The sequence below is a fragment of the Astatotilapia calliptera genome, chromosome 14 (genome assembly GCF_900246225.1).
Source record: "Astatotilapia calliptera chromosome 14, fAstCal1.2, whole genome shotgun sequence".
Taxonomy (NCBI): Eukaryota; Metazoa; Chordata; class Actinopteri; order Cichliformes; family Cichlidae; genus Astatotilapia; species Astatotilapia calliptera.
Window position 1 is genome coordinate 5,999,211 of NC_039315.1, and position 18,443 is coordinate 6,017,653.

At 39.6% G+C, this 18,443-nt stretch overlaps 1 protein-coding gene across 8 annotated transcripts in view; it reads right to left on the reverse strand.

Annotated features, from left to right (window-relative positions):
- ryr1b (ryanodine receptor 1b (skeletal)) overlaps positions 1–15,221 on the reverse strand; it is a 64,053-nt gene extending 48,832 nt beyond the window's left edge. For all 8 annotated transcript variants that reach the window (XM_026192246.1, XM_026192242.1, XM_026192241.1 and 5 more), the window contains exons 1-5: positions 14,893–15,221; positions 3,633–3,752; positions 3,428–3,529; positions 184–258; positions 9–87 (exon numbers count right to left, since the gene is read on the reverse strand). In XM_026192246.1, coding sequence (XP_026048031.1) covers positions 9–87; positions 184–258; positions 3,428–3,529; positions 3,633–3,752; positions 14,893–14,940 — 424 coding nt within the window. In that variant the 5' untranslated portion in view covers positions 14,941–15,221. The remainder of the gene's footprint in view (positions 1–8; positions 88–183; positions 259–3,427; positions 3,530–3,632; positions 3,753–14,892) is intronic.
- Positions 15,222–18,443: the final 3,222 nt, after the last annotated feature.

Genomic DNA, 18,443 nt, shown 5'->3' on the forward strand with positions numbered 1-18,443 from the left:
TCCCTTACCGGTGGAATCCTCTTGTAAGCCTACATCGAAGGCCAGCTTGTCCGTGAGGGACCGAGATGTAGTCAAACAGCTCAGGTACTGGAGAGATTTTTATAGAGGACATGACTCCAATTAGAGCATTTGAGGACATCTTATACAGGTTTACATTTATTTCTTGCTCATTTCTAGCCTTACCATGCCTGAGTGGTGGTGTCTCAAAAGGATGGCATGACCATACAGTAAAGTGCGGTGACCTCCACCCTGGGACGACTGAGGTGAGAAAAAAAAATACTTAACAGGCCAAATCAACACAAGTGACTGTATACTTTAACAAACACATTGACCTGATGGGGGGAAACAACGACACATTTTTAAAGGTTCAAAGGTCAGAAGAAAAGATTAGAGGCTGGTTGAAACTTTCAATAACTGAAAATGAATGTACTAAAGATCTTTAAGCTCTATTCAGTTAAGCCTGTCCTTTATATTGTCCATTATATGTAGCAACTTTTGTTGAATTCATTGATCCTGTATATGGTGCATAGACTTTTCAGTCAAAGTACACATCCTATTAGGATCAATAATATGTATCTTGTCTTTCAGATGTGTTCAATTTATGTAAACAATATGTCTAGTTTAGTCACAAGTTTATATTAACCAATAGTGACCTGCCCAATTTATTTATTTAAACCCTAATGTCAGTCACCATAGGTTATAGTCTCAAACACAAGCGCAACATTTAACATTTAGGGGTGCTGACAGGAAGATAAGACTAAACCTTTATTAAGGGTTTAGCACCCATAATCCACTGAGATGAGTTAGGGGCAGGTATGTCAAGTGTTAGAATGATGCTAACAGCTCTAAACTGCATTAGCATTAGCACGAGGCTTGGTTAGGACAGGTGTTGTGTTGGCGATTGTGTTGTGGGCCTTATCCCCAAGTGCGTGTGTTAAGAAGGAGCTAGGCCTGTCTGCAGCTCTGGGGTGTCCAATTTCTCCATCCATCCCTGACATATGTTGGTGGGAACCTCTGCTGGGCTGCATGCCATTCTATTCTCATCCTCTTGTTCATCAGTAGGGAAGCCTGGCTCTTCCACATCTTTCAACTCCTGTGAAGCAGGAACTGTCTAGACTAGTCATAATGCAGCTAATAAAAGGCTTGAAATAGTTTCCCTTAAAGCTAGCTTAAGATCATTGCCTCAGCTGTATCAGCTTTCATTCACCTGTCTTATCAAAGATTCAACACTGTTTTTTTGTTTTTTTTGATGTGCTAACTGATATTTTGATTGTATACTAATCAAAATGGCCCATTGTAGTTAAATTGTGAAAAGCATACTTAACTGGTAATCATCTGAAAATGAAAAAAATACCAAAAACAACCAAAAGTTTCTCTTACAAAAACCTTCAAGGATCAGAATGCCTTGATAGTAAACCCAAGTGTGTACATTTATAGTGAATTAATCTTTTTTATCAATATGATAACATGTTGTGAATAAAAGGAGAACTGGGATGTGTTATAAAAATGGACCTGTTATGCTCATTTCCAGCTCTTCATTTTTATTGTTTGACTGCTAGAGTGGGCTCACACAGGGCTTTGGTTCAGCCCCTTTTCACCCACTGTTGTAGCTCCTCCACCTTTAAAGCCGCGCTCCCTTTAAGGCAGCTTTCTTCAGATTGTCTGGGTGGTTTTAACAGCATGTGGATGGGGCTTATGTGCTCTTTGCGAGAAGTGTCTGTTTGACATGACCATGTTAAGGATGTCTCCTCTTGCATCATACACATCTAAGTGTAGAAAAAACTCTGACAGACCAGATCCTGAGAATCCTGAGTGTTCTGTTTCCGGGGACTGTCTTTACATACGACCTTATTATTTGAATGTTTGGCCATGTTTAGTATGAGCATCCACAACTGAAGTATGAGGGGGGGAAAAAGAAAAGCATAACAGGTCAATTTTTAAGACTCACAAAGAACAATGATCTAAAACAAATGAGCAACATCAAGCAAGGTAAAATAATAATTATGATGAATGGGCTGCGTTTTGCACAAAATGCAAATGAGTGATGCCTTGTAGCTATGTCTCATATTGTGGGATAGATTGAAGTTTAATTATTAGAAAAAATGCTGTGCTCTATTCTTGCTTCAAAACTGTGGAAAAAAAATCTAATCTTTTCCTAAAACTTTACTTTTTTATGCTTAACAGTGCTGTTTTTAATAGCTCAGCACAGAGACAGTGGACTTGAACTCCACCAGCTGCTAAAAGCTATACACAGGTGTTCATGACAATCACCTACTTATGGTGAGAGCTTAACTGATACAAACCGAGATGTGTAAATGATACAGCACTACGTATTTCATTCACTAGGACACCCACTTGCCAACATGACAGGAACAAGGACAGTTGCCAGGTTGGTTGGGACACACATTACAGGAAATAACACACGTTAACAGACATACCCATTTGTCCAAATCGACTGCCTGCTTTGCAAAGAGCAAGAAGGGAAGGGGAGCGGGTATCAGATGGCAAGTAACAAAATCATAATAAAATAAACACCAAAAATAAGTCCATTGATGGTGGTTATGTAGGCTGAAGGAATTTGGTTCATAATATCTCCAACTGTGAACTTTTTAAATTCATTTTGAAAGCTCCATCTGTGATGGAGCAGAAAAATACCACCTACATATTAAGACAGGACTGGCACGCGCTACTAAACAGTCTGACCCACATAAACTGCAAATTTATTTCTCTCTGTCTAAAACAGAGACATGTCGAGGATCTCTCAGTCTCAGACTGGAAACAAAGTGTTCTGAACCAGGATGTTTTTAAGTACATACAGAACGATGTAGTCAACGGTTTCTTAATTCATATACTGTTAGAAACAGCCAACTTTGCAATAAGGTATAAGGTAAAAATTATTTATCCGTATTAATGTTAGCTGTTGTGCATCAAGTAAAACAGACTGGAAATTGTTAGAGGGTTGCTGCATCTATTTTGTTGTTAAACTTGGCTGGGTACTTCTTGTTGACATGGTGGAAATAGAGTCAATTTCATATGCAGACTTTCAAAAGTGTTGTCGTTTTTCTTGCCATATAGGTTTGGCAGTAGTGGGAGACGACACAGAAAAGTTATGCTCAACAACTGCACACAACAAATTGCAAACACAATGACGTTAGCAATTCCAGCTGAATGTGACAACTTTTGTCTGGTGACAGTAAGATGGACAGTGACAGAGGCAGTAAAATTGCATCCAGAATATACACATTTTTGCATTCAGAGAGACCTTAAAAATCTTCATAACTAAGTATATTTCTTTAGTGTGCCTTTCATCAGTCGCATTCCTTTTAGCACTCCATGAATCTCTTACATTTATGAATCACCCTCTCAATATATTTCTATATATCCTCTACTAGTTTCATTATTTTATTATTTTAGTTATGACCCCCACCTCGGTCATCTCCACGGTGTTGGCCAGCATCTCCTGCAGAGCACGGACTGAGAGAGACTGCTCCAGAATGAAGGAACATATGGCCAGGTCTGGGGGCACATTCTGCAAATGCATAAACAATAGAGAGGTAAATTAAAATTGTTCAAAAAACAAACAAGCAAGTGGATGCACAAGGGAAAGGGAGGAATGGGTAACAGAATCTCACCTGAGCGTTGGATGTGGTTTCAAGGAAGCAGAGACGGTTCCCGAAGCCCTCGCAGGAGAGACACAGTTTAATCTGTTCCTTCAGGACGGAGGCAGTGCACTGCAGAACTACCTGGTCATCCTGCACTCAGTAAACAAACAAACAAACTGTTATCGATATTTCTTATTCACTGTTCTTTTAATTTTAGGATGCATCATTTTACATGACTTATTCAACTACAGTTTTCTCTTACATGTTTGTTGCAGTTGTGCTTGCCAGGTTGTTTTTTTAGGTATTTCTTTTTTTATTAAAAACAATGTTTTCACTTGATATTGCAGGCATTCTGTTGTACAATGCTGACCTTTTATTGACTGAACTGAAATTCTCTGCAAGAAGTGCAAAAAAGGAAAACTTGTCTACAGCACATTTCAAATAGACACTTGCTGTAGAGTACACAGTGACTGAAGTAAAAATGACTAGTACACTTAGAGAAAAACCCTCTGATTTAGTATGTTTTATGACTTTACCACTAATTAATCTGTTGCTTTAAGTAGATAATCTATCACAGCGAATGCTAAACCTGCAATAATTTAGTGCACTTTGAAGCTATGAAACTATTGCATGAATAAATAACAACTTTTCAAATCAATCTTAGTTTAAATCCATCACCACAACAATAACATGACTAAAATAGGTAGATCTTATGTACACATTGAGAAATTTGAATTGTGAATGTGTAAAGGATTAATTGGATATGAGCTTTCAGCAGAATTTAAACAGCTCCTTTTAGTGAGGTATGGCACAATATTTAGATGTGCCTCTATTCCATGGGCAGAATGCTAACAGTGAGTAATTTGTTTGCTCCTCGTCAATGCCTGGACGCTGCAGAGACTGTTGTAAATACAGCAATAAACACCCCCTCGCATGTGAACCTCACACCTGACACTCAAAATTCTCAGCTGTTTCTTCTACTCAGTCATTATGTAAGTGGCTCCATCATTTAACCTGAATACTATCCCCTCTACAGCTCTGGACGGATCCCTGACTTTTCTCCCCTCTCGTCTAACAAGTAATGTATCATTCTGTCTTCTCATTTCTTGAAGTGCTCGCTGTCTCACCCTGGTGATTCTGCAGCTGTAATGTGTCATGACTTACTGTTAGAAAAATAGCAGGGCCTTTGAAGCGAGGTCAAAGGCAGGAAAGGATTTTGCAGATCTATGTTTATAGCTTAGCATATAACAGGAAAATGGAAAACGATGCAGAGCTGTGACCTCATAACATCTACTCATCTCTTATGCCCAGAGGCCTCGAGTATTTCTTTGGCTGAAAAGTGACCCCTCTTCCTTTGGCTGAGCTATCATCTATCTCTCCCTCCTCAGCCTAGAAATGTCTTCTCTGTCCTTTCCTTGCTTTGCCTGCTCTGCACTTCAGAAAAGTGGAGCAATGTGTCCTCTCTCTTTCACTGCAGACATGAGCAACAGCACTCAATGCAAGTCAAGAGTTACTAAAACTGCACAGGGCTCGCACAGTTTTTTTTAACCTGACTTTTAAACCTCAGAAGTATCAGGAAACAAAATTGGATTTGGAAGATTTTTTTTTGTCTCCCTTGTGCAACAACAATATCTACCTACACAGCACCAAGCTGAGATTCAGACCAGTACCTGCACGCACTACAATGACATGCATCTTTATCGACTCAGTATACCTGTTCTAAAGCCAGCATTACAGAACGACAATAAGGCTACAAGGTGTAAACAGCTCTAAGTCAGGGTTAAACTGTCTAAAGCGATCATGTTTTGAGGCCAGTGCACAAATACTCAAACCTCATTAAGCAGATAGGGCTGACCTAATAAGAGTCTGAAAGACTAAAGTTACCAAGTGGTTTACTGTTGAGTGATCAGGTGGCAACCATACACACTGTATGTCCTACAATTATACAGCAGTCCTGCTCATTGGCTTCTAATCTATTTCAACAGCCGCTGCCCCACATGGTAGACAAACACAGCTTCTACCTCTGCAGTCATGATCTAAAAAAAAACAGGATTTTCTAGAGGACTGCAAGGACTAAAGTTTGTATAGAAAGAATACTTTTTTTGTTTTCTTTATCAGTTTTTCAATTTGTGTTATTTTTTGTGCGTTAGTATTTTGTGAACATGTTCTTGAAAGTGGTTAATGATGATTATTAGCTAATATTTGGGACTTTGGAACAGAATAAACACCAAAGCCCCGCCACACTGTGGAAAAGTCATTTGTGACACAGTGAAGATAAGAAACCAACTTTCCCCAACATTTATAATACTCCTAAGTCAAATGTATCAGCAGCTACAGGGCAGTGTCCTTCCAGAAGTCACACAGTGTGAATCACTTCCAATTTGACCACGTGAAAAGCTGACACACAAACCCACAGGCTTAGCTCACACAGTTATTAATAGAGGCAGCTTTAAGGATTTGGAAGATGTGCACCTGACAGTTAATTGTACACCAACCACAACTTCTGATTATTTGTTCATCTGTTGTGACCATATCTGATGGGACCAAGACAGCTAGGATTCACTGAGTGGAAGTCAGGATGTCATGATTATTACTCATCTGACCCACTGAACTTATACCTGAGCCACATAAAAACATAAAACACATTTAATGCCTCATGCAAATGCTGCTTGTAAGGCTACAGCCAAACCATGTTAGGACTTGGCAGCTGAAGTATCAGGATATGCAGGTTAAAAGGAGAAGTTAAGACAAACGGAACGAAAATAGTAGACAGACAAACAAACAAACCAACTAGTGAGCATTAATAGCACCAACAGAAGTATGTATTGCACCAGAGATTTACAGCCACAAGCACAGATAGTGAAAGCAGACACCTTTGTATATTCTCTAGGGCCCTCTAATGGTGCACATGCAGACAGAGGATAGCCAAGGATTCCCCAGAAAAGCAGGCATGGTGCCCGCGGCAGACAGGAAGTAAACAAGCAAACAGATGCAAAATGGTGAGTGATATTTGCTCCCTCTAATCCTTTCATGATCTCCTAAACTAAGAGATTAGCCACAATCAGGGAACCAGGTGTAATAGAACATCTGTGAACAAAGCTGGGAAAAATATTGCTGTGGCCGCGGCGGTGCGTCACTGTTTGGTTTGTTTGGTTTGTGGACAGTGACTGTTTATAGAGGATGTTCTTAAATTACAGCTGGGGCAACAGCATCTTTGACACACCGCAGGTCCCCAAGTGTAAGATATAGGCCTAGTTTATCTGGGATTTAACAGTTTATGGGTTATTTGGGACATCTTTACACCGGTATGTCCGATACAATGACGTCAACACTTGCAACAAAGTTACACTTCTAACTGCTGGTAAACTGACCATTTTCCACTAGCAGGTGATCAGCTTTAATTCAGCACAAAGGGACTGTGAGACAGGAACAAGTGGGTTTATAGACACGTTTATAAAAAAAACTTCTTTTTATACTGAATTCTAGTTATATATTTAGAAATTACACTCACACACTCATCCAACTGAGTCAAGTGGTTTCTCACATCAGAATCAGCAGCTCAGCAGCAACAAACTAGTTCTGTCTTTTATGCTACACAGCTACATCTATGCTACTGAAAACCTGTCCTTTAATCGAATCATTAGCAAACAGATAACATATTCATTCTTTCTTTATGGCTCTAGATTTCTGTCCAATGCTCCCATTTAACTGTGCTGATGCAGGACACCCCAGGCTATTGATTATATTCCTGTAGACATAAAAAGAGTGAGGGACAGCACATTACTCAATATGTGGGTGGAGGAGAGGAACAGTTCAATAAGCCAGAGGGGAGAATAGTGATGGGGTTTCCCTTTGAATACTGGGAGAGACCATGCAGGTGCACAATCAGCATCCTTCGTCACAGCTGTCTAACAGAGGGGTAGTAGAACTCACAGGGTTTTAAATTAAATTAAAGCTTCCAAACATCCTTCTCCTGTTCTCCCTGACTTTTATTGCACATTTCACTCAAAGTTTAAAGTTTCACTCTTTATTCTCATTCTTTTATACAAAGTTTCATACTTTGTACAATACTACAATGAAATTGTAGTAGTATTTTTACACATCGGTGCTAAAGAAACACATTCTACTATTATATGTAGTATGTGTTACTATATATAAAATTATATATAAAATCAAATATTCAATATGTATATTTATATTCTGATGTATAAGCAGTTATGTCTTTAAACTCTTGAATTTAGACTTAAAAAAGGACGAAATCTTTATTTTTCCAATATCTTCTCAGGTCTGTGAAAGCTGAGGATGTGAAATCAATCATCGAGTCTGACAGCTGTGTTAGGCTGCATACAGTGCTCACCAGATAAAAACCCTATAATTTACCATAACACCTCTGAAACCATGTCATAGCATCAGTTGCACTTTTTTCTGGGATTAACTGTAAGTGGGTTAAAAAAATATTTAAGTGCATTTTTTGGAAGTATCTGGATTTATGGGATTCTTCTTCACAGCATAATATCATTAGGAGGCATCTGACCTAAACTCAATCTGCAGCATGTGAAACTGCAGCCCCAGACCTGCAAGCAGATTAATTAAGAACTTTCTTCAGCAGCAAGAATAAGAAAAACACTCTATTAACAGATGGTATAGCCCCCGCAGAGCCCTGATCTGAGTCATTGTGCACTTACATGAAGACACAGAACCAAATGAGAGTGGCCAAATCTACAGAAGAGCTGTGGCAAGTAATCCATTATGGTTTGGCTCATCCTACTTTGTACCTTCTTTGAAAAACTGTGTGAATTTTAGAAAAATTTTCAAATCTCAATTTGTCGTTAAACAGCTCAACAGAAGTTTCTTTTCTTTTTCTCTTACTGCTAATGGTACATATAACTCCTCTAACTATATTATGGTGTTAATACTTGTATGACACTCGATAGTGAAACGTCATAAACGTCATTCAACACTGATTGAAAAGATTCAGAGAAAGTCATGCACACATTACAATATCTACTTAAATGCGAAGCTTCTTTCCCTTTCAGTTAGCACCACATTAGAGCAAATTTAAATCCTCCCTAGGTGAATTGGAAATACCAAAAAATGTTTCCATCTGCTAAAGTGAGAGGCTTCCTCCTCTGAGCTGTTTTTTGTATTTGCAGCATTAGAGAAAAGCATATTGGCTGACAGTGGGATACTAAGCATTAAACCCATTTTTACACAACTGCAGAGTAAATATTACAGGTCAGAAGAGAAATGACAGGAAAAATAAGAAACTTCCTATTGATGCAGTGATCTAAGGAGTAATTACAATGCTGTAAATGTATGTGTCTGCTTTAGGTGAGATATCTAATGTGGAATGATGACTTGGTTTTGCAGATAGCTCATAAAGAATGAAAGTTAGCTGAGATAGGCAAAGAACAAAGGCAGGGAAGCTGTTATGCTACATTAAACTATTGCAGATAAATCTTTCATAATAGATGGGACGCAATGTTGTGAACATTAAGAGCTTTCTCTTTTATTCTTACTAATTTTCTCTAAGCTATTTGTTTCAATGTGCATTTCTCACCCGTTTTATTCTCTCTGTCCTTTCATCCCTTTCCTTCTTTCTCCGTTACCTCTACCAACCCTGCTCTGGGCCTTCCCCTTCCACTCCACTCCTATTTTAGTTGGCTGCACCTGTCACTATCCCATTCCCTCCTTCTGCTGACCAGCAGATACTTGGAGGTCTTACTTGAAGAAAGAGCCAAAAGAGATTCTCTTGCTCACAGGCAAGATACTGAACACATAGGAAACTATCAGACATCTTCTGCTACTGAAGAACATAAAGAAGAAGGAAAACAAACCTAAACTAATGTTACAAAAAAGCAGTTTATATTAGAGCTACTGGAGATGTTAGTTTAGATGACAGGCAGTAATTAATCATTGCAAATTCTCTAAAAGCTTAGTGGGTTGCACATTTAGAAAACACAACTTAGCTAAAGCTGTGTTAACTCTCAAATCCAGTGCTCAGGAAGATCTAAGTTGAATTTTAAATAAAAGTTTTGAAAGCCCACACAGGCTTTATTTTCATCCAGGTTAGAAAAACAGCTACAAACTACCAGAAATGACGCTAAACTGCCTCTGCCCTTTGAAAGATGATAATCCTGACAGACATTAGCAAATGAATGGAAAGCAATTTTATATAAATCAGTTATTTTAGCTGGCCTAAATCCATGTTCCATTCTTCAAAAAAGTTCATTTGCTTTAAGTCTATGCAAAATATTTTGCTGATCAGCAAGCCAATGTAAGACAGATGTGAAATTTTGAAGTTACACGCAGCATTAAGAGTCACGGCACAGCAAGATGACAAGACAAGTGTTACATGTTAAAAATGAACATACAGCAAAATACCCAAAAATACAAGGACTGAAAAGACAAAAACACTAAACATTTGCACACCATGCTTCTATGTTCCATTCATTTCTATAAGATATTCAATGACAGAATTAATGTAATCTATCACAATGACACTGGTTCTACAATGTTTTCCTGTTAAAATGGGTTATGTTGTTAAACTGTGATACAGTGCTAGACAATGATGACGTAACAACTCATAAATGCAGATTCAGCTTTGATGTGTGCGTTATGAATACAGTCTCTAACAGCATGTGTCTGATTATTGAGTTTTATACCATGAACTAGAATATATCCATGACTGTATATGAAGTATTAGGAGTGTTCGGTTTATTTGTTTACCAGCTACAGAACAGTAGAAGACATTATTTTTGTTTTTTGGTTAAATACAGGCTGTATGATAACAACTGGAATGAGGCATAGCAATGCCAAAACAAGTTGTGTTTGCCTTAAGTTTGTAAGTATTTAACTCTTTACAGTTCCCCTCACTTCACTTTGTTTGGACTATTTAAGTGTAAACAAACACACACAAGCATAACAAGACAGTTGTGTCACTTTGCAACGCTTGTACAGAACCCCCCACACCCCTATGTCTGTCTCGTGCCCAAGAGCAAAGCGGACCACCTGTTTATTGTGTAAACTGCTGTGACCAAAGCAGGCAGAATGACAGGTGCTGGGTGTGTGTGTTTGTGTGTTTGTGTGTGTGTGTGTGTGAGAGAGAGAGCAGCTTTATATGTGTTGCTATTCCAATGTGGATGTGGTTATCTCCTAGGCTCAGCACTTCTAAAGCGGTGTTTTGCTTGCACTCTCCCTATCCCCATTACCCCGTCTGTCATCTGCTGTCAGTACAATATCTGCTGCTACTGTAGCTCACAGATGTGCTCAGTGTATGTGTGTGTGTTAGAAAAGAGAGAGAGATATCAAAGGAGAAGGGACACAGTCGTTCAGGGTGAAATATGGAGACTCCGTATCTCAGTACAGTTATACAGGAACACCATCAAACAAAATATGTATCAACAGTTTTGGCCTTCCTCAGTCAGCCTCATCTCATCTGCAGATGAGTAACCCCCCCCCCCCCCCCCCCCCCCATGACCCTGGCTTGAATAAGCTGAGGAAAATAGATGGATGAATAAAAATGAAAATTATAAAGATAAAAACAAAGGCCTTGATTTTATAGTTACAATCTATTGTTTTTTTTTCCCAACAATATCTTTATTTTTATTTTTTTTTACATTTTAATGACTTACAAAACAATCTATTGTTTTAGAGGATTTCTTAACTCTCTCCTTTTACCCAGCAAAATACCAATTCAGTGTTCACTGCAAACATAATTCAACAGCCCATAGTGTTCTGGTTTAAAGGTGATATTCAGGCCTGTATTGACCGTAAATGTCATAACTGTCAAAACAATGTACAGTGTCTCTGTTCGCTTGATGCACAGAGAAAGACACCCATGTCTACACATGTACACATACCACTTCTCCCAAAGGATGCTGGCAAATAGGACACTGGCTCCTCTGGTTTCTCCCTCCTGAACGTGTGCACTTATAGTGGCACACTATAAAAAGAAACTGCTGTTATAGACTGGAACTCGACTGCCCCTTAAACTCGCTTGCTTGTGTGCTTTAAAATGGCAAATGTGGCATCGTGAAACAGTGACACAGCTTTTAGTTTCACCAACAGAGAAACAGCACCGCTGTCTGGGATCTTTCACGTTTATGTGAGACATCAGTGCAGGCTGTGGCTACCACTGAAGAGAAAAGAAAAGTCTGCTAGCTACTGCAAGTAAAGACAGTCTCTGCTCTGACAGTAAATGTGGGGGCTGAAGTGCTTGCACATTTTTTAGGGGGCAGGCTGAGTACGAGATACCTGTAGTTCACCGAAGGGCATCCACTTTGTTTGAGTGGAGACCGATTTTAAATAACCTGCTACTGCAGAGCAGGTGGAAAGGCTAAGCTCACTTCTGAATGTACAACTATTCAAGCCACACTGCGATCAGTCACCGCTGTATGAGTCACAGGCCAGGGCTGTATTACAAGAACACCATAAACCAGAACCAAATAGAGAAGGACTGCTGAGTAATCTATAAGTGGCTTTTCGTGATGTAAAAACAGTCACTGGAGATGTGCTGAAGTGTTCCCCGTGTCCCACACTGAACAGCATTTACAATTTAACGGATCTCATCTTGTCTTCTTTTCCTCCCTCACTATTAAACATCCCCCACCCCTAACCCCCAAATCACTAAATGCAGCACTAAATGCATTGCCTTACGCTAAAACTCCCACGGCTTTTCTTGTTACTTGGAGGATTCCCAGCAGGGGTGAAAAACAATAGAGTAACAGAGAAAATGATAAAAACAAAGGGACCAATGAGATTACAATGCTTTTTCTTTCAGCTGCTTTAATAAACAAACAACAAAAGGGTTCAGTGATTTCCACAGGGGAGTAGGGAAGTCCAAATTATGACTTGTAGTCCCGATGATGGACATGAGGGGGCATTTGAACTTTATAAAATTAGGACCTTGAATAAAAGAGAAAAAAACACCGGCAGTCAAGTTAACCGTAACTGCATATAACACATTACTTGTCCCAAAATTTTACTTCTATGACCTACAGGCGTTAGTAAGATATAACTTATGCTTTACTTGAACTAATATCTTAAACAGCTAGCTCATAACGAAAATAATTACCTGCATTTCTCTTAACTTTAAAGGTTGACTTTGCTCATTTGCCTGAAATTGTTTTACAGAAGTATTTTCTAGGTATAAGCCAAAACCCTGAGCTCAAAAGAAAGCCTTGACGTGCAGGCTATGAACCTTCATGTCTCATTACATAACGGCAAAAAGATAACATTGGACATAGCTACAATCTGCTGCCCAGCTGGTCCAGGTGAGTTAAAACCTCCTCTGTGCTCTCTCTTCATTTTCTTCACACCTCCCACTTCCAACATAACCAAGGGAACTACCCCAACAGAGTGAGACAGCTGACTCACACAATGCCTCCCATGTATTTAAAAGAGTAATAACCAGAAACATTTGGTGGATGCTTTAATCCAAAGGCCTAACAGCGCCATGAGCACCAACATTTTTAGTACTGTATTCCTGCAAAAAATGTCGACAGAACCTCTGACCCTGACACTGTTAGTGTCAAAGATAAACCCATTGAAGTCCACAAGACATTAATAATTCAAAGAGAGCTACACTATTTATTTTTCTTTTGAAGTGTTGGTGTTCTATAGTTTCATCCTAACTGATCCTCTTGGACCAAATGACAAACCTGCTGAAGGCATTCAAAGTGTGGCTTGCAATTCATTTGTAAGTTTCTTAAGATAGAAAAAAACTTTTTTTTGAGACAGCAACAGCTGTACTCTGTAATTCTTGTGGTTATTGTGAGCTGGCTTCACAAGCTTGAAATGAATCCTGTCCATCAATAATTTGCTTTTGGTTGTTCTGTATGCCTCTGTCTACGCTCTTTTATACTTGTACTTGCACTTTGGTATTCACATCGAAACAGATTCAGTGTCACTTAGGTAAACATTTCAGCAATGATAGCAATTACACAAACTAGCAGAAACACATTTCACTGCAGTGTTTTTGTTAAAGCTGTTTGCAAAGGAAAACCAAGTGAAACACTTTGATAGCTCACACAAGCGTCTGGAAACAGTCTGCTCAAAAGTCAGTATTACTTTTCACTGACACATATATTATGTGTCAGTGAAAATAATATACGATATCTAAATGAATTTTTCGAAGGAATTATTACGTTTCACACAGGCAAAGATATAACGAGAAGAATTAACAATAGGTTCCCTGCACTGAGCATTAATTGGGAGTTCAGGAAACATATTTCATCTAATTTATGATTGTAGGGGTTGGAGTTTATCCCAGCTGACATAAAGTAAAAGGAAAGGGGTTGGGAAACATTTTGCCCAGATCTCTTGTAGGTCCTAATATAAGTTGGTAAGTTTTAGGTTGCAGTGATAGAAGCAGTGTGGATTCAAATAAAAAACAGTGATCAATACAGACATCTAGACCAGTTTCATTGAGTGTTTTCTCACATATTGTGGTTATAAAGACCTATTTTGCCTTCTCAGCTGGTGCAGATGGTTCTGGGGGGTCTTCTCCTACAGGTTTTAAACTGTGAAGTGGCTATCGCAACACTCTGTCTGTTTGCGTCACTAAGGAAGATGTATAGCTTTTGGGCAGCTGTCCCCTGCAAACTCTGGCTAGCTTGTTGCTCTGCCTTCTCACCCCACTCTGACAGGCTCTACTTTCCTTAGATATAAATAGATAACGATGCTAACAGATGCACCAGCCCCTGTCTATCTATCTGTGCTCACACACACATATGCACACATACTCTGTTACCACCTATTCTTAAATCTAGAAGATTATGAAGATAATTTAAAAGAGATTATGCAAGACAATATGCGGTGCATTGTGGAAAGATCTAAATATGACTGAGTAATGTATTTCTGAGCTCTTACGAAACTGAAATAATCAATTATTAGGTTTAAAGAGATCAACTAATAAGCAGGTCATGGCACAATGAGGGCGGCGTAAAAATAGTCAACTATATACAGAAGCGGGACTTGGCTCTGTGAACTGCAACTACAAAATCTGAGTTTTAAAAAATTCGATGCCAGGAGAGCAAAAGGGATACAAGTGAAGAAACCATTCGTCCAGGAAACACTGAAAGCGCCATGAAACTGATGATGGAATATGAGGACTGGTTGAAAGTTAAATCAAATGATTTTCCTACATAAAAAAAATAGTTTTGTTTCTCTTCTCACTTCTTTTCTTTAATAACTCGTGACTTCACTCTCCATCCACTAATCTCTAGAACTCGTCTACAAACAGATGGGCAGGTTAGTCCTTCACAATAGGAAAGTAAGTAGGACTTACCGTTCGCAGGAACTGAATCTCCTCCTCTCCCTCTCCCCCTTCTGCCATCTTTCACCGAGGGTTATTCGCAGCTCCTCAGGAGAAAACAGAAAACCCTTCAGTTTTCTCCCGTCAGGATTTGGCTTTGCTATGTCCCTCCCTCTTTTAGTTTCCTCGTTCCTGTACCCCTCTTTCTCTTTCGCACTCTGCCTCAGTGTCTCTCACTCTCCGTGCTAGTGTGTGTGGGTGTACTGGAGGACAGCATGCGTCCTGTGCTCTCACGGTGTTGTGAGAGAGTGACAAGGAGGCAAGGCTCTCCCCGGCTTCTCTCTCCTCTTTGGATCATATCCCCAACAGCAGATGAGAGTAGGAGGGATGGAGGGTGGATGAGGGAGGGGCAGGCACCTTGTTACACATTTACACCGTTCACATCCAGCCGTGGCGCCATGTTTGTAGAAGTGGGCCACTCCTTCACACAGGCTGCCCCCCTCCATCACCCTCCCCTTCTTCCACATGTCTGAGGCTATAAAAGGAAAGAGGGGTGAGGACTAGCCTTTGGGGAGCGTGCAATAAGAGCACACAAAAGCACACCTCAGCTCTTCAAAGTGAGTAAGTTACTGTAGCTGTACTGGAGCACTGTAACAAAAAAATAATTTCCCCCAGGGATCAATAAAGTATTCTGATTCTGATAGCTGCTCTTCACAAGAAAACCATTTGGGATAAATAGTGTATCAGTATATTAACATCATACTAGATCTTCTGGGCCCAACATGAGCTATTTGGAAATTCAGATATCTGCATCACTTGACGAGCAGGTTGCATTAGTTCTTTGTTTTATGTTTGAAGTATTGCAAGTCACACTTACAAGAAATTTGCTATATTATTTACCATATATGGCTCATTATTCGTTTTAGTGCTGATTGATCTTTTAATCAAAATGAACTTATATACAACAATAGCTAAGTTAGACACCAAACATCTTTAGTCATAAAGCTCATCTGTGTGTTTTGATCAGAATTTGCAATTTGGAAGCTACTTTCAGCTGTTCCTTTATTGGTAAATGGCCTGTATTTGTATAGCTTTACTAGTCCCTAAGGACCCCAAAGCGCTTTACACATCCAGTCATCCACACACTGGTGATGGCAAGCTACATTGTAGCCACAGCCACCCTGGGGCGCACTGACAGAGGCGAGGCTGCCGGACACTGGCGCCACCGGGCCCTCTGACCACCACCAGTCGGTGGTTGCCCAAGGACACAACGACCGAGACTGTCTAAGCCAGGGCTCGAACCGGCAACCTCCCGATTACAAGGCGACCTCCCAACCCTTGAGCCACGATCGCCCCATTAGGGCGATCCCCCCAAGAGCCACAATTGTAGCACTGCATGTTTGATCTGGCAGATTTTTATGCCAGATGATCTTCCTGACACAACCCTAAAGGACTTTGTAGCTCTACTCAAAATATTTAACTTGTTAGACAAATAACTAAACCACTACGGTTCATAACTTTCCCAACACAGTCCAACTTTGACTATACAAAAAAAAACTCTGACAGGATGCAATGTTTTCATTTTATTTTTTTTAAACGTGGCCTTGAAATGAAATGGCAGAAAACATAATAAATACTTCATAGCCCACATTTATGCTGAGAAGTTGTGTCATCACATCGCTTGTGTTCTTTAAACAATAGTTGAAGAGAGAAAACTGATCTGTTACAAAGAACTGGTTTAGATTCTTGCCTGACATGCAGGTGTTGTTGAGTGACTCGTTGTTGATCAAGGATTATTTTCACCACTATACTACAGGAATTGTATATTATATAACTCTCATCCTTGTAAGTAAGTAATCAAGTAATCTTTTGGATCAAAGTACAGCTCAACTTACAGCTTGGCACTTTCAGTGTGGTGGACACCACTGAAGCTGTCTTACAGCCCAATCGATAACTGAACGAGACACTCTGCACAGATATTTTGTCTGGCTTTTAATTAGCTCTTTGATCTTTTACACTCTTCCATAAAATTACAGTTTTATGCTTCAGTGGTAAAGTAGCAACCTTCCTACTTCCCCTAAGAATAGTGATTCATTACCAGCCTATTATTTTGAGTTTCCCTGTCACTTATCTGAAGCAATACCTCTATCAACAGCCTCTAGATGGTTTTAGTGCTGCCTGGGTTTAACATTTAAGAGATGAACTCAGCAGTGACTGGGGAAGAATCCAGCAGGTAAAATCATAATGAAATTGACTCAGTGATGAACAACACATTCATTTCCACCGTAAATTAATCTATTATTCATTTACTCTGTAAAACAATTGGCAACGTTGGTCGTGAAATATAAGGATTTGTTGCTTTTTATGTTTAATATCACTTCATTATCATTGGGTCCTGAACTGTTGACTGATCAGACTGGTTGAATTTAACAATCAGTGTGAACAGTACTATAGGTGTAAGGACAATTGATATTTTTTATTTGTTTTCATTTTTATATCTTATTTCAGGGATCTTATAATTCATTGAAAAGCAAAGAAATAGCAGTTTAGCTTGGAAAAAAATGCATTGCATCTAGACACAATGTTGTCAGCTGGCTCTACTGTGAATCAACTATGTAGGCCTCCCAAAAATATTTTTTGCATGGCATAAGCTTTCCCCTTGAAAAGCCATCTTTTCAGAAAACCAACAGTTGCTTTTAATTGAAACAGTGGATCTGCAGGAGCGTCCGTGTCACACCCCTCCTGACAGGCAGAAGGGATGCACCAGACAATAAATCTGGAAGTCTGAGTGCTGGGGGGGAGAAAAGCACATCACACTCTCACAGCAACGGTGACCAGCCTTCAGACACTGTGCTCATGCACACATCCCTACCTCCCCTGTCTCCATCTGGCATCCTTGAGCATGCTTTCTTTCTCATCCATCTCCCACTGCAACCGCAGCTAGCAGCGGAAAAGCTGTTTCAGGACGCTGCTCGCCGGGACACAACTCCTTTCAGCGGATAACGGAGAGCAGGAGGAAAAGAGGCGGTGAAGAAGGCGATACGCCACTGAGGCGGAACTAACATGAATTCTGGGAATATGAGTCTCGATTCAGAAGTAACCTGCTGACTCCCGTTTTCTGCCAACTCACGAATCGTGCTGGCTTTATGTGCAGTTGCTGCAGTACGCCTGAAGGAGGCAATATAATACAGAGAACTGATGGGAAAAGGCTTTACAGGTGTCTCTCAAGCGAAATAATTAATTAACGATATATATTAGAGGTCATGACAGTATTACAGTCAAAATAAGATAGGTGTTGTTTAAAGGAATTGATTAATTAACTCAGATGGAGTTATTTTACTGTTTTATTGAAACCTGGTTCAAGCAAAGGGAGGAATCCCCTGCAAACATGTGATGTAATGAAACTTTCAGCTCTTCCACGTAACAGGACGGCTGCTCCGTAGACTGTAAGCATCACGTTTGGTGGTTTTGCTGCGAATTTTCAAAATATGTACTTTGCATACATAATAGATACAAAAAAAACATATAGAAATATACGCAGTGGTTACGACAAAAGTCTTATGGGGGCTTTAAAACTCAGGTAA